Source organism: Euphorbia lathyris, chromosome 6 (genome assembly GCF_963576675.1).
Source record: "Euphorbia lathyris chromosome 6, ddEupLath1.1, whole genome shotgun sequence".
NCBI lineage: Eukaryota > Viridiplantae > Streptophyta > Magnoliopsida > Malpighiales > Euphorbiaceae > Euphorbia > Euphorbia lathyris.
The window spans coordinates 61,542,140-61,557,382 of NC_088915.1; the positions used below are offsets into that span (position 1 = coordinate 61,542,140).

Consider the following 15,243-nt stretch of genomic DNA (forward strand, 5'->3'; position numbering starts at 1 on the left):
GAGATGTAATTGAAGAGATGTAATCACTTAAATACATATTCAGATTTTTGTTGTTGTGATCGAGACTTCTAAGTTTGTGCAACTTGTTACTGCCTAATTTATTGAGATGTTATCTTTTGAATACATGTTCAGTTGTTGTGATCGAGACTTTTAAGTTTGTGTAACTTATTAATATCCGGTTTCGATAATTAGATTGCTAAATTTAAAGATATGTTATTATATTATTATTAATAAAAAAAAAATTAATCAAATTTAGAAGTCTCGTACAACTTGTTAATATTCGGTTTCGATAATTAGACTGCTAAATTTAGAAATATGTTATTATATTCATATTAATCAAATTAACTGTAGATAAATTTATTCCAAAATATTTATATAAGCTTTAACATCTAAATAAAAAGCTTATAATATACAAGGTTGTAAAAAATACTAGGCGCTAGTCGGGCGGATAATGCCCTCGATGATAATGCCCTCGATGATTAATCGGGAATTAGTCGGGGATTAATCGAATTTGTATTTTTGTATTTTTTATTTGTTAATCAATAAATTATTATATAAATTCAAATAAAATATGTATTATACTATGTAAAAATAATAGTATAAAATTATTTATTTTAGAAAAACACGTATATTTGGAATATATATTTTAAAAATGTATAAACATCAATATTTCAACAACAATATCATTGAAACAATTCAAAAGTGAATTATAATAAAGAAAAAAATAAATTCACAATAAAAAATATTTTTCTTCATCGTCGCTTAGACGGTGCCTAGGAGGTTTGGGCGACATCCGCGAGGCAGCCTAGGCGGAGCCTAAAAAAGCTAAAAATCGCCTAGGGGTCATAAAAAACGCCTAGAGGGACTAGCCGGAAAAAATCAGAGCGGATTCTCGATTTTGAACGTCTAGACGGGACCTAGACGGCCGAGGCGGACTTCGTTGTACTTTTTTTATGAACAAATATTATATGTAAAAGTTTAAAATATTATAGTACCTTTTTTTATGAACAAATATTATTGTACTTACATGTATGAAAATTATCTTACAAAATATATCCATTCTTATATATATATATATACACACACCATTCTTTTATATATAAAAGACATTTTTTTTAGGGTAAATTTCAAATAAAACCCCTGTGGTTTCATTAATTTTCAGATAAAGGATTGTGGTTTACTTTATGTCAAAACGAGGATTGCGGTTTTCAACTTTAGCAAAATAAGGACTTTTTCGATTGATACTATTAAAATCACCATTGACGACTTCAAAAATGACATATTTTAAGAACTACTAATATTCTAAACAACTTTAATTCTTCAACTTTTTTATTTTGAGATCATTTAGATGAAGTTTGGTAAAGAGAGAGAAAGTTAATGTTTAGAGAGAGAGTTCCAAAAAAGATGATTTTCGAAAATCGAAAATGTAGTTTCATAGAAAATATGACATTGAACAACAAACCTAAACCACAGTCCTTTATCTGAAAATTAGTGAAACCACAAGGGTTTTATTTGAAATTTGCCCTTTTTTTTATATGATATTAACACAAAAAAAATAAAAAATAAAAAACCAACATGAATAATTAGATGTTATATCTTTGAAATAATACTGTTATGTTAAGTATTATGTTAAATATAACATGTATATTCGGTTAAAAGAAGATTAAATTAAGCTTGCTTGTCATGAATCATCAATTAGAGGCTAAGGGAGTAGTGCTTGTGATCCATCGACCTAGATTAAATTAAGCGATCATCAATTAGAGGCTAAGAGAGTAGGTGCTCGTGGTTGATCGCACCTAGATTAAATTAAAGTTGCTTGTCATGAATCATCATTTAGAGGCTAGGAGAGTAGTGCTCCTGGTCGATTATCGACCCCCTGTCGACCTCCTCTTCGGGATTTAGTCAAAAGCCAAGGGAGGATTGCTTGTAGTCGGTTGACCTGGACCCCACTCAGACGGGTCTAGGACTGCTACGAAATTGTTTGGAATTGTGCAACTGATTTGAGTAAACTGATGTTGCAGGTTTGCTTAGTTTGTCAAGTATGTAAACGCAAGACATTTTATATGAAAATACTGATTAAACATCCTGGTTATTACAGGAACGCCAATCTAGTGTGTGACCTAGAAGTTATTCATTCTTGCCTCGTAATAATTTTTGTGGACTACTTTATTGTTCATACATTTTCTTATGAGAATCAAAGCAAACATCAATTACATTCAATTTATGTGTTCCATTTGAAAGTCAAACCCAAAATACCATATCCTAAAAAAAACAACATAAAACCACAAAATCACAAAATAAGCTTAATCAACTTCTTCAATTTTAGGACCGGCACCACTGCCACCAGCTGTGGGGACATCATCATCCATGTCAGGAGCAACACCAGCACCTCCTTGGTACATCTTGGCAATTATAGGATTGCATAAACTTTCAAGCTCCTTCATCTTATCCTCAAACTCATCTGCCTCTGCAAGCTGATTGGCATCCAACCACTTCAAAGCTTCATCTATGGCTTCCTCAATCTTCTTTTTGTCTCCCGGGGCTAGTTTTGAACTGATCTTCTCATCTTTCACAGTGTTTCTCATGTTATATGCATAGTTCTCCAGTGCATTCCTGGCATCAACTTTCTTTTTAAGTTCCTCATCTTCAGCCTTGTACTTCTCTGCTTCCTGTACCATCTTCTCTATCTCTTCCTTGGATAATCTTCCCTTGTCATTTGTGATTGTTATCTTGTTCTTCTGCCCTGTTGTCTTATCCTCAGCTGAAACATTTAAGATACCATTTGCGTCAATGTCAAAGCACACATTGATCTGAGGCACACCTCTTGGAGCTGGTGGAATGCCAGAAAGCTCAAATTTTCCGAGCAAATTGTTGTCTTTTGTTCTGGCTCTTTCACCCTCATAAACTTGAATCAAGACTCCGGGCTGGTTATCAGAATAGGTGGAGAACACCTGCTCTTTCTTCGTCGGGATGGTGGTATTTCTCGGTATCAAAACAGTCATAACACCTCCGGCAGTCTCCAGTCCAAGTGACAGAGGAGTGACATCCAATAGTAAAAGATCCTGCACCTTCTCATTGCCCTCTCCACTTAAGATTGCAGCCTGAACTGCAGCCCCATAGGCAACAGCTTCATCCGGGTTTATACTCTTGCAAAGCTCCTTTCCATTGAAGAAGTCCTGCAACAGTTGTTGCACTTTAGGAATTCTAGTAGAACCACCAACAAGAACAACATCGTGGACACTGCTCTTGTCCATTTTGGCATCTCTCAAACACTTCTCAACAGGCTCCATACACTTCCGGAAAAGATCCATGTTCAACTCCTCAAATCTGGCGCGAGTTATGGTTGTGTAGAAGTCAATACCCTCGAACAAAGAGTCAATCTCAATAGTTGTCTGCGCAGTGGATGAGAGAGTCCTTTTAGCCCTCTCACAGGCAGTCCTCAATCTTCTAAGAGCTCTAGGATTTCCAGAGATGTCCTTCTTATTCTTCCTCTTGAACTCTTGAACAAAGTGGTTCACCATTCTGTTATCAAAGTCCTCACCTCCGAGGTGGGTGTCACCAGCTGTGGCTTTCACTTCAAAGATGCCTTCTTCAATGGTAAGCAGTGAGACATCGAAAGTACCACCCCCCAAATCGAAGATCAAAACGTTCTTCTCCCCAACGCTGCTTGTCTTTTTGTCAAGACCATATGCAATGGCTGCAGCTGTAGGTTCATTGATTATGCGCATAACATTAAGGCCAGCAATGGCACCAGCATCCTTAGTTGCTTGACGTTGGGAATCATTGAAATAAGCAGGGACAGTTACAACTGCATTTTTCACTGTTGTTCCAAGATAAGCCTCAGCTATTTCACGCATCTTATTAAGAACCATAGACGATATCTCCTCAGCAGAAAACTGTTTCTCCTCACCCTTGTATGTAACAACAATCATAGGCTTGTCACTAGGACCAGCAACTACCTTAAATGGCCAATGCTTCATGTCACTCTGTACAGAGGCATCAGAATATCTCCTACCAATCAATCGCTTTGCATCTGTGATCCATGTACAAGAAGATCGTCAGTGTCCCAAAAACGAAAATAAACTTCAGAAAATCTAGTCGATACACAGAGAACTGACAAGTAATCTCAAAGAGTATCAACAGATTAGCTGAATTGAATTCAGCATTATAATTTGACATAAGGTTGAGAAGACAATTTACCAGCAGCCATTTCATTCCCGTTAATAAATTGAAGCCATTGTTTAGAATGAATCAATTGAAAGAGCAAGTTCTCTTCCAATTTTCTCAAATTAGCTTATTTTCTAAAGAAAATAGTTGAATCCTTTTTCTTTCATTACTATCCAAACATGAGATTTGATGCAAATATAATTCAATTTGAATACAGATTATGTTTCTCACATGTTATTACGTTCAACACCACAATGAGCTTCAATATACCAAAATTATTAACAATATTAAACTATTCATCACCAATTTTTTCATGTAGTTTCTAGAATAACTCGAAGCATTAGTCAATGAGTAATTGCAGAAGAAATATGAAACATCAACATACAGTCCAAGCAAAAACACCATAGAACAGAAACCAATAGAATGGAAATTGTGATTTAAACCAAATTTCTGAACATGACAGTAAAACAAGAGAAAAATAAAGCAAAATTAAACTTGAGCAGGAAGAACATACCAAAAACGGTGTTGATAGGGTTCATAGCAACTTGATTCTTAGCAGCATCACCGATCAAACGCTCGGTATCAGTGAAAGCAACATAAGAAGGGGTCGTCCTGTTCCCCTGATCCCTCAAATTAGCTTATTTTCTAAAGAAAATAGTTGAATCCTTTTTCTTTCATTACTATCCAAACATGAGATTTGATGCAAATATAATTCAATTTGAATACAGATTATGTTTCTCACATGTTATTACGTTCAACACCACAATGAGCTTCAATATACCAAAATTATTAACAATATTAAACTATTCATCACCAATTTTTTCATGTAGTTTCTAGAATAACTCGAAGCATTAGTCAATGAGTAATTGCAGAAGAAATATGAAACATCAACATACAGTCCAAGCAAAAACACCATAGAACAGAAACCAATAGAATGGAAATTGTGATTTAAACCAAATTTCTGAACATGACAGTAAAACAAGAGAAAAATAAAGCAAAATTAAACTTGAGCAGGAAGAACATACCAAAAACGGTGTTGATAGGGTTCATAGCAACTTGATTCTTAGCAGCATCACCGATCAAACGCTCGGTATCAGTGAAAGCAACATAAGAAGGGGTCGTCCTGTTCCCCTGATCATTAGCAATGATCTCCACTCTGTCATGTTGCCAAACGCCGACGCATGAGTAGGTTGTTCCGAGATCAATTCCGATCGCTGGTCCCTCTCCTTTTCCGGCCATCACAGAAAAATTCAACTCCGACGATTAAAAAAAGAGCAGCGGAGCACAGTAATTGTGAATGTTTGTATATATTTGGATTGAACCTCTTGAGCAAAAGAATATGCAAGTGAGGATCGAAAGGTCGATGGAGATACATTTATATGAATCTGGTTGAATGAGCTTTGCGTTTCAAGTTGGTTCTTGAATCTTCCTTTCTCCTTATTTCGGACGAACTCCAAAAGTTTCCAGTATGTTCTCGACTCTGCTTACACTTATTCCTTCCGTTACCAAATTCAGAATTATATTTGGCTTAATACACCAAAACCCCACTTGTCCCCCAAAAAAAAAAAAAAAATTAATTCGCTCTTTAAATTCACATGTCGGTTATGTGCTTTAAATTTGTTTACAATAATCTATTAATAGCGATGACAACATACAGGATATTCGCAGTCTAGATTTTTATCTGTTTATTTTTTAATTATACATATCCATCCAATTAACTTAACGGATGTCTTTTTTATATCTTATATCAATTCCATTTAATTCACGGATATTCATATGTATCATTACCCATTAAGAATCAATAAATAAAATAAAAACAATACTAATTTAACAAAATATAAATTTAATAAATCATCTATCTTAAAAATTGAACCAATTGAACCTTAATCTATAAATATAATTTAGTTTAATGGTGTCACTTTCAATGGTTAAAGACCAAAAAGTTGAGGTTCAAATCTCACATCTTACATTTAAAAAACAATAATGTTTTTTAATATATAAAAGAGTTAGGACGGATAATGGGTATCGGGTACCCGGGACATACCCGTCCCATTACCGTAACAGGTAATGATTTTGATCCTATACCCGTCCCATATCCTTTTATACAGAGTATGAACGAGTAGTCCTATTAGGGTTGGATAGCGCCGTGCGGTTGCCATCCCTACCTATTCGTTAATTTGCTTAAAGTGATATATTGACTTTCTGAACATATTCATTTGATTATTGAATTAGTTTATTTAATGTGATATACGTTGCAAAGTTAAAACAATTAACGTTCTATCTTGTACATTTTTACAACGTTTTTTTTATAGATCTAGGAACTTAACAGTAATGTTTTAAGTAAGTTTAGGAGTTAATAAAACATCTTATAAATTCAGAAAGCCAATCAAGTTTCTTAAACAAATTTAAAGGATAACTTATTATATTTCTACGCAACTCTATAAATCAACATATTCTAGACATTTTTTTTGAAACCAAACAAAATGGTATTTAAGCAATCAAACCAGAATCATTACAAATGATAGAAACTAAGAAAATTGGGATAGAAAAATCACTAAAGAAACTAGCATTGGACCGAGCATGCCTAGCCATAGCGTGAGCCGCTCCGTTCACTAATCTTGAAACAAAGGTCACAGTATAATCTGGACGCCTGAATAAAACATGTCTAATGTCTTCAACAACCCCACCCACCTCCGAACGATCAGGAGCAACACCAAGTAATTTATCAGTAATAATCTTCGCATCACTCTCAAAAATCACATTACTGAAGTGCATAGAACCACACCAATCCATAGCTTTTTTAATTGCAATAGCTTCAACAAGAGGGACATAAATAACACCCGACCCAACACTACTAAAGCAAGCCAAAAACTTACCCGAATTATCTCTAATTACCGCCCTTACTCCATACCGTTCCTTGTCCGCAAACAAAGACGCATCCATGTTGCACTTTACAAAACCGATCAGTGGCCTCTGCCACGTCTAGAAGACCTCCTCGGCCTACCAACGTCAGGATTGGCTGCCTTCCACTCCGTCAACATCACACTAGCCCACTTAACCACCCCATCCACACTTTCACCTTGGGTATTCCAAAGAATCATGTTCCTATTTTCCCAAATAACCCAAATCAAAGCAACATACTTAGCCACCAAATCTACAGATGACGACCTTAATAACTCCAAAGCCCAATCCTCCACCCAATCCCACTCGACCCCTGGCCCAATGAGCCCTGCCTTTTGCCAACATGCTCTTGCAAATTCACAACCCGCAAATAAATACCATCCATGCTCAACATCACTCTTACAAACCACTCAATCAATTGGGACCAGTATTCGTCTATGAGAAAGGCGAAGACGCAAAGGCAAGACTCTAGCACAAAAAAGCCACAAAAACAGACGAACTTTAGGTAGGATATCTAACCTTCAAATCTTCTGCCATCCCCAAGTGTTGTACATCCATTTCATATTTTCATTTACTACTATACATTTGGTGCACAATTTGATGACACAATATATCAATAAAATTTATAATTTAAAGGGTTAGAATTTTTTCCTTTTAGGATTTATATTGTAATATGTAAAATACATTTAGAATTTTATATAAATAATAAACTAAAAAATATTTAATTAATTAATTATAGTTATTAATATTTTCTTAGTTATAATGTCACAAGATACATTGTTCATGTGAACATATGACAAAATATTACTGATATTATGTAAAGTGACATCGTGTCGATAACGTCATGATCACCCATTTTTATGGATAAAAGACCGCATAAAAACTAAAGCCAAGTCTATAAGTGGCACAATGGCCAAGCCCAATTGCAAAAGCCTAGCCGCATCCAATCTAAGCACATAACCAACACGCACGGTTTTGAGTCCAATTATCAAGAGAAACCTCCAAAATCCTACGAGATAAAGGATTACTCTCAGGATTCAGACTGCTCGAGGGAATAGGAATCCTAAACTCATAAGGATTCTTAAAAGAGGTGACAACCTTAAACCTAACCACACACTATAAATAGACAGTTATAAGCACAAGGTTCCACACGTTAACTATTATCTCAAAACCTATTCTTACCATCTTATTCGGTCCTAAATCACAATCTGAATTAGGCATCGGAGCGGGTTCGCCGGACTCCGACCCCGTCTGACCTACTTATTGTTTTATAGAGCCATTACAACGTCAAATCATAGTTACGACCTTGACACGTAAACAAGATCAGGTAACGAGTTATCATTGGTGCAGTGAGTATGGATTCAAACAATCTGTCGCGATTATTCAGAATATCAAGTCATGGTTGCATCCCATCGAATTCAGTCAGAAGTTCATCGAAACAATGAAAAAGAGGTTCAACAACTACTCCAGCTGGATCCTCAGTACCACCTATTGGAAGAGGAGGTTTCTCGGAGATTTGGCCAAAACATGATCGCCATGCAAAAAGAGATGGATGAAGTGAAAGCAACCCGTCAACGGGAGATGATCACTCTCCAACGAAAGTTGAGAAAGGCGAAAAAAGACCTTCACAATAAGACCGTTCAGGCATCGGAATCTGGACAGGAATCCATTAAAACTCCGAAGGCATGCTCCCAAAGCGTATCACCAACAAGAAGATATTCCCGCTCAAGAACTCCCCCACAAAGACATGAAAAGCCCAAGGAGAAAGATCGGTCTCGGGGCCGTAGTAGAAACCATTCCCCATCCAAACATTCTGGTCATCGGCACAATCGCTCGGAGAGAGGTAAACCAAAACCAAAAGAGTTAACACCCCTTAGTAAGGAGGATGTATTGGAACTCCTCAGAAAAGATGCGCAGAAAAGAAAGAGCTCCAAGGATGGATATTCAGGCTTTTCAGATACTATTGCATACCTTTATCCAGGATCCAGAGGCAATCGATGCCCAGGGGTTTTCGAATTCCAACTTTTGGCCAGTATGGAGGAGTGGACGATCCAGTTACCCATGTTAAGAATTTTCAAAGAATCATGGAAGCAACCATGGCCAGAGAGGCAGTGTTGTGCTGTCTTTTCCCTACAACCGTAAAAGAATTGGCAGCCTTTTTGTATGAACAACTCTTGCCGAACCAATTTACAACTTTAACTAAATCGCTGAATCATTTATGGATCACTTCATCACTTCGATACCCAAAAAAAAAAAAATTCCATTTGGTTTCTTCCTCGACGTGTTTCTAATGATTTTTCATTTTTCCAACTTTAAAATCCTTTTTCAGAATGCCCGCGTAAATTATCAAATTTGATGATGGTGTAATTGGGAAAGAAGTAGGATGAAAATAATTTAGGCTAATAAAGGCTGGAGCTTGACAAACTCAGGTATAGGCTTATGGAGCTAAATGCTAAAAGTAGGCAATGAGTTTTATCAACTTGATATTGATTTAACATTCAGAGCCGTTCCAGGGCATGGGTAAGAGGAGCGTCTGCCTAGGGCTCAAATGATAAAAGGCCAAAAAATAATATTTTCTTAAAAAATAATAATATAAAAAATAAATCTTAAAAGATGTAACGGTTACAAAAATAATATTAGACCTAAATAATTTGCACCACACATACAATGGAGGGAGTGGCCAAAAATAAAATTTTGATAAGAAAATATAGAAATTAAAATGCAATGACAATAAATATAATCCATAGACCTAAACAGTCATAACACGTAAATTTATGACTATATTTTCTTATAATAAATTTTCACAAGTGTTGCAAATGTTTTTGTTAAATTTTTTGATGTTAGCATTTGAAATTCTTGAGTTTGTCAAACATCACATTGTTATCCAAATATTTCAATTGCGTTTCGAATCCTCTTAACTATAGTAGTGATCGTTGTATCTGCTGAAAGAATTTGTTCGTAGTTAAAATTACTGAAAAACTAATTGAGATCATCAACAATCTCAAGAAAAATTAAATGGTTTAGCAATTTTATCTACTGAGAGAAATATATTAGAGAATATTGATGTAGACACTGTTTTAGTAATTCTACATTTACAAATGCTCGTACATAACGTTTTGCATGAGCAACTAGGTTTTTAATGCGAAATAAAATGTTTTTCATTGAAATTTGATATTTTTATGAAATCCCTTATTAAGTGTTATTAAAATGTGTCATTTGTAAGTAATTTTTATTTTACATAATAAATTTTTTTACTCTTACTATTTACTAATGCACTCATTTGATACTTCGCCCATAGATCTCCAGAATCTCAGGATCGGCCCTCTTAACATTCTTTTGTATTTTGAGCATAATTTCTTTATATAAACTGAATAAAGATTATAAAATATGTCTTAAAGATATGTTTTTTCCTCTTCCGTACCACCGCTACCTCCTCTTCCCCGTTCTTCCATCGAAGCTAGAGATTCTTGCAGGGGTTAGGGATGTTCATGCTCCTTCGAATCTCCGGACCTTCCCATGATACGGGTCTTAGCTACGCCAAGATTGTACCATAAAATGAATGATCATAAACTTCTACACTTGGATGAAATATTTGGGTAGCAGGTTTTCTCAATAAACATTTAGAGGAATTTCCTAAAAGGAGCAAGTACAAAATACAATTACTAAATTTACACATCAAAACCAATGGGAATTTGTTTAGCTAATGTGTCAACTGTATGTTTCAGTTACTCTCTATGTAGATAATAGCTATAAAACAGATAATTTGGGGATATAGTTTCTCCATTAACTCAATAACAGCAATCAGTTAGTTTAGTTCATAGTGAATATGTTAAAGTACTGTCTCACCTAAATTACAACAAAAACAAAAAGTAACCGGACATTACTAGAATTTTGTTAACAAAATCCTTTAAAATATACATGAAAGTGAATATTCAGAATCGAAATTACTCCAAACTAATTATGACAATGGAAGATTTTGCATTAGATTTTCCTGGTCTTAATTCGACTCTGACTTGCTTGGTTATGCCTCTAAAGAGCAATTCTCATGGAATTACAGGCAGTTTTACCGAAAATACTTATTTCCTGGCATACAATTTGCCACTTTTGGAGTGGCAGATGGGAATCATTTTAATTCTCACTCATCTAATTCGTTTTTTTCTTAAGCCTTTTGGAATCTCTGCCTTCGTCTCATGCATTCTGGTAACTATCTCTCTCTATCTCTCAATCAGTTTATCATTTTAATTTCGGTGCATTGAGGCATTCATCTTGAACATTTCATATCAATTCGAAATTTGCATTTTTAACTGTTCCAAGTGTGTGATATGGTTACATTAGTAACGATCTATTAATCGGTTTTTATGTTCACAATAAACTAATTTGAGAAGCAATGATTTAGCATGACTAAAAGTAAAAGATCAAGAACATAATACGTTGAAATAAAGGGGTAAAGAATCAAGAGCATCAGAATTTTTTTGTCATTATTATTGTTATTATTATTATGTTCAGGGTAAAGAAAATCTAAGAGCAATTCTATTTCGATCCCTGCCTGCATCTTATCAATAATTATAGGACTTTTTTCTTAACTAATTATTTCCTAATGAAGTGGTATATATTATTATTATTATTGATCGGTTTATTGTAGAACTTTTCCTTTGCCTATTTTGGGCATGCAAAATTATATTCTTAAAATACTCATTTTTTTTTTAAAAGTAAAATAGGGTGAAAACTGCTTGTCAGTATTTACCTACAGATTTTCTAGGAAATTTTGTCATATATTTTGTGCATAATATTATTTGTGAGCGAGACCAATAATTTAATGTCAAAGTTTATATTAATCAATAAAACATTAGCATTATATATTTTTAAAGCTCTACACTCTACAAACCCTAGACCCAAATTATATAGCATGCTATTATTGATCCGACGCACAATAAAAGTTATTTTTTTATGTGAAACAGGCAGGCATAATTCTTGGTCCGAGCGGTATAGGACAATATGATTTCACGAGGGCAGTAATATTTCCTCACTCAAGCCAAGATACAATAAACACAATAACAAATTTGGGTTACAGTATGTACATGTTTCTAGCAGCAGTAAAAATGGATCTCGGAATGGTACATAAAACAGGCAATAAACCCTTATCAATTGGTATAACATCGACGGCGATACCTTTTTTAATTTCACTTATATGCAGTAAAGTTGACCCCAAAGGTCCCGTAGAACTTAAACTCCAAGATACTAGATTAGCTATAATCATACTTTATATAAGCCTTCCTGTCGTGGCTGATGTTATTGATCAACTCAAGTTCGCCAACACAGAAATCGGGCGCCTTGCCCTTGCGTCGGGGTTAGTCGCCGATGTATGTGGCATAGCCGTATTCATAGGTCAAGTGTTTCTAAGTGAAAAATCAGTTGAAGACACTATGAGATATTTATTACCAATTCTAATATTTTTACTCTCATTAGTATTCATATTTCGTCCAACGGTTGATTGGGTAATAAAAAATAAACCAGAAGGGAAGCCGTTGAGCAGCTGTTTAATTTATGTGATTATGGCAATAGCAATTGGATCTCAAGTGTTTTTTATTGCTTTCAAATATTCTAATTTCGGGTTGGCTCCTTTTCTGATCGGATTGGCTTTACCGGCCGGAGCTCCGTTAGGGTCTGCTTTGGTTGAAAAGTTTGGATCTTTTACAAGTGGAGTGCTTATGCATATACTGATTCCTACAGCAATAATGAGGGTTGATTTTTGCCTTATTTTCCACAACTTTGCCAACATTAAAAAAGCTATGATTATCATGTTTTCAGCTACATTAGTCAAAATGGCATCTTGTATGGTGCCATGTTTGATTTTCAAGATGCCAATAAATGAAGCTGCTGCAATTGCATTCATCTTGAATTACACTGGCGTTGTCCATCTCACCAGGGCATCCATCAATAGAGATAATGGGGTAAGTAATTGTATATATCTCACAGATTTATAAATTTTTAGAATTCTCCAAGACTATTTCACCTAACGAATCAACTAATGGGGCATGTATGTGTTTTTTTTTCTAATACCAATAGTCTCTTATAAAGTGATATGCAACACTATTTTGATTCGTTGGGTATAATATTTTGGAAGTATGCTAAAATTTCTTTTTAAATTTATTGTCTTTTTAGTCTTCTCCATCGGTAGGTTCACCGAGAAATATTTAACCAAATACCTAGGGAGACTCTTGACAGGAAATGGACGTGTATAATGTATTTGAAATTGAAAATATAAATTTTGATTTTGACAACTTTATTTATTAACTAAAGAGATGAGGTATTAAAATAGCCACAAGGTTTTGGGAAACAACTAATTTAGTCACCATGTAAAAAATAGTACAATTTCAATTCTGAGGTTTATTGAATGGTGCTTTTAACAACACAAAAATGTGATGCATCAATTGCACTTAGTGAGACATTTAATTGCGTAATTTGATAAAAGTTGACACTAAAACTGTAATGTTTATTGAGACATTTAATTGCGTAATTTGATAAAAGTTGACACTGAAAGTGTAAATGAGCTTTTCCCAAGATCATGAGATCTTTTTGGTATCTTATCCTACGTCTCCCACTCAATTTCAGACATGTGGTATAATTCTCATACTTTAATTAAAATTAAAAGCATTAAAGTAGGATAATTGTATCATGTCAAAAATTGGATGAGAGATAGAAGGGAATAAGAAAATAGGAACATCAAATTTTGTTTCGCATAATAGTAAAAAAAATTCTTGGAACTTCACTATCGACAATAATTAATGATTATTAATGGACTAATTTTTTTCATTTTTTTGTTTGATTTTGACAAAGCAGACATTTAAAGAAGAAGTATATGTGTTAGCAACATTCTATATGTTACTTAATGCAACAATTCTACCAATTATTATAAAAAAGTTGTACAATCCTTCAAGAAGATATGAATGCCACCAAACTAGGAATGTTATTAATTTGAACTCTGATTCCGAACTCAAAATCCTTACATGCATTTACGGACAAGACAATGCTGAATCATCGATTAAACTACTGAACGCACTACATCCGACCAAACAAAGTACGATCGGTATTTATGCTCTTCATTTAGTCGAGCTAATCGGTCGATACGTACCACTCTTGATTTCCCATTCAAAATGTAAGTCAATTTCCACCTCTACTTCTCAAAAAATAATATACGAATTCAATTTGTATGAAAAAACCAATTGGAATTCAGTATCGGTCCAACTTTTCACTTCACTCTCTTCATTTCCATTAATGCACGAAGACATAATCAATATTGCCCTTGACAAGAACACTTCCCTTATAATCCTCCCACTCCACCGAAGATGGTCCGTCCATGGAGATATCGAATCAGAAGAAATTGGCTGGAGGAATGTTAATTGTAGTGTCCTTAAGCAAGCACCTTGTTCCGTCGGTATATTTTTCAGCCGTGGAAGTCATGTACGACAAAGATCTACGCGATCTTTCACGTCGGATGTTTCAGTATGTATGATATTTTTCGGAGGAAATGATGATCGTGAAGCCTTAGTTTTAGCCAAACGAATGCTCAACCAATCAGAAGTAACACTTACCGTTGTACATTTTCTACCAAAATATGATGATCACGAAACAGATGAAGGGGAGGACGATCGTATGTACGACATTGTGATGTTAGATGAAATCAAACATATGGCTACAGAGAATAAACATGTAAAATATAGATCACATGTTGTTAAAGATGGATCAGAGACTGTTTTGATGATCCGTTCAATTGCGAATCAGTTTGAAATGTTCATTATAGGAAGACGATATGGAGTTTCAAGCCCTCAAACATCGGGGTTATCGGAATGGAGTGAGCTTCCAGAATTGGGTGCAATTGGTGATTTTTTTTCCTCTAAAGATCTTTCCACAAGAGCTTCTGTGTTGGTGGTGCAACAACAAATTAAAGAAAATTAGGCATTTGAGAAATTAATTAGGAATGGGTTTAAGAATTGTAACAGAATATTCAGTAGGTAGTCTTAATAGAGCCGGATAGTAAGGCTCTTGCACGGATCACTAGAAAAAAAAGAGTAGTATGTAAAATTAATTTATAGTCTTACAATGATATTTTTAAGGCAAAAAACACTATTTGACCCATTCTGCGTGGCAACATTTAAATATTTTCCATCACACATG

The 15,243-nt window shown here is 34.7% G+C and overlaps 2 protein-coding genes across 3 annotated transcripts; one reads left to right on the plus strand and one right to left on the minus strand.

The window, feature by feature from the left end:
* Nucleotides 1-2,148: 2,148 nt before the first annotated feature.
* Nucleotides 2,149-5,643, minus strand: LOC136232251 (heat shock cognate 70 kDa protein). 2 transcript variants are annotated; one of them, XM_066021307.1, is made up of 2 exons: nt 5,193-5,643; nt 2,149-4,033 (listed from the first exon to the last, which is right to left on the minus strand). In XM_066021307.1, exons 1-2 carry the CDS (start codon nt 5,404-5,406, stop codon nt 2,304-2,306), a joined length of 1,944 nt encoding a protein of 647 aa, XP_065877379.1. In that variant the 5' UTR covers nt 5,407-5,643; the 3' UTR covers nt 2,149-2,303. The 2 variants fall into 2 exon arrangements, with proteins under 2 accessions (XP_065877379.1, XP_065877378.1); XM_066021306.1 differs by lacking the exon at nt 5,193-5,643 and adding an exon at nt 4,682-5,094.
* A 5,391-nt stretch (nt 5,644-11,034) lies between these two features.
* Nucleotides 11,035-15,024, plus strand: LOC136233710 (cation/H(+) antiporter 4-like). Its single transcript, XM_066023418.1, has 3 exons — nt 11,035-11,268; nt 12,027-13,019; nt 13,909-15,024. The coding sequence occupies exons 1-3, from the start codon at nt 11,035-11,037 to the stop codon at nt 15,022-15,024; spliced, it is 2,343 nt and encodes a 780-aa protein (XP_065879490.1).
* Nucleotides 15,025-15,243: the final 219 nt, after the last annotated feature.

Excerpts from the sequence above, each read along its gene's own strand:
- LOC136232251 (XM_066021307.1), bottom strand. The coding sequence starts at position 5,406 with ATGGCCGGAAAAGGAGAGGGACCAGCGATCGGAATTGATCTCGGAACA. Across the intron at positions 4,034-5,192 it reads CCCTATCAACACCGTTTTTG|ATGCAAAGCGATTGATTGGT; the intron begins GTATGTTCTTCC and ends CATGGATCACAG.
- LOC136233710 (XM_066023418.1), top strand. The coding sequence starts at position 11,035 with ATGGAAGATTTTGCATTAGATTTTCCTGGTCTTAATTCGACTCTGACT. Across the intron at positions 11,269-12,026 it reads CCTTCGTCTCATGCATTCTG|GCAGGCATAATTCTTGGTCC; the intron begins GTAACTATCTCT and ends TATGTGAAACAG. Across the intron at positions 13,020-13,908 it reads CCATCAATAGAGATAATGGG|ACATTTAAAGAAGAAGTATA; the intron begins GTAAGTAATTGT and ends TTGACAAAGCAG.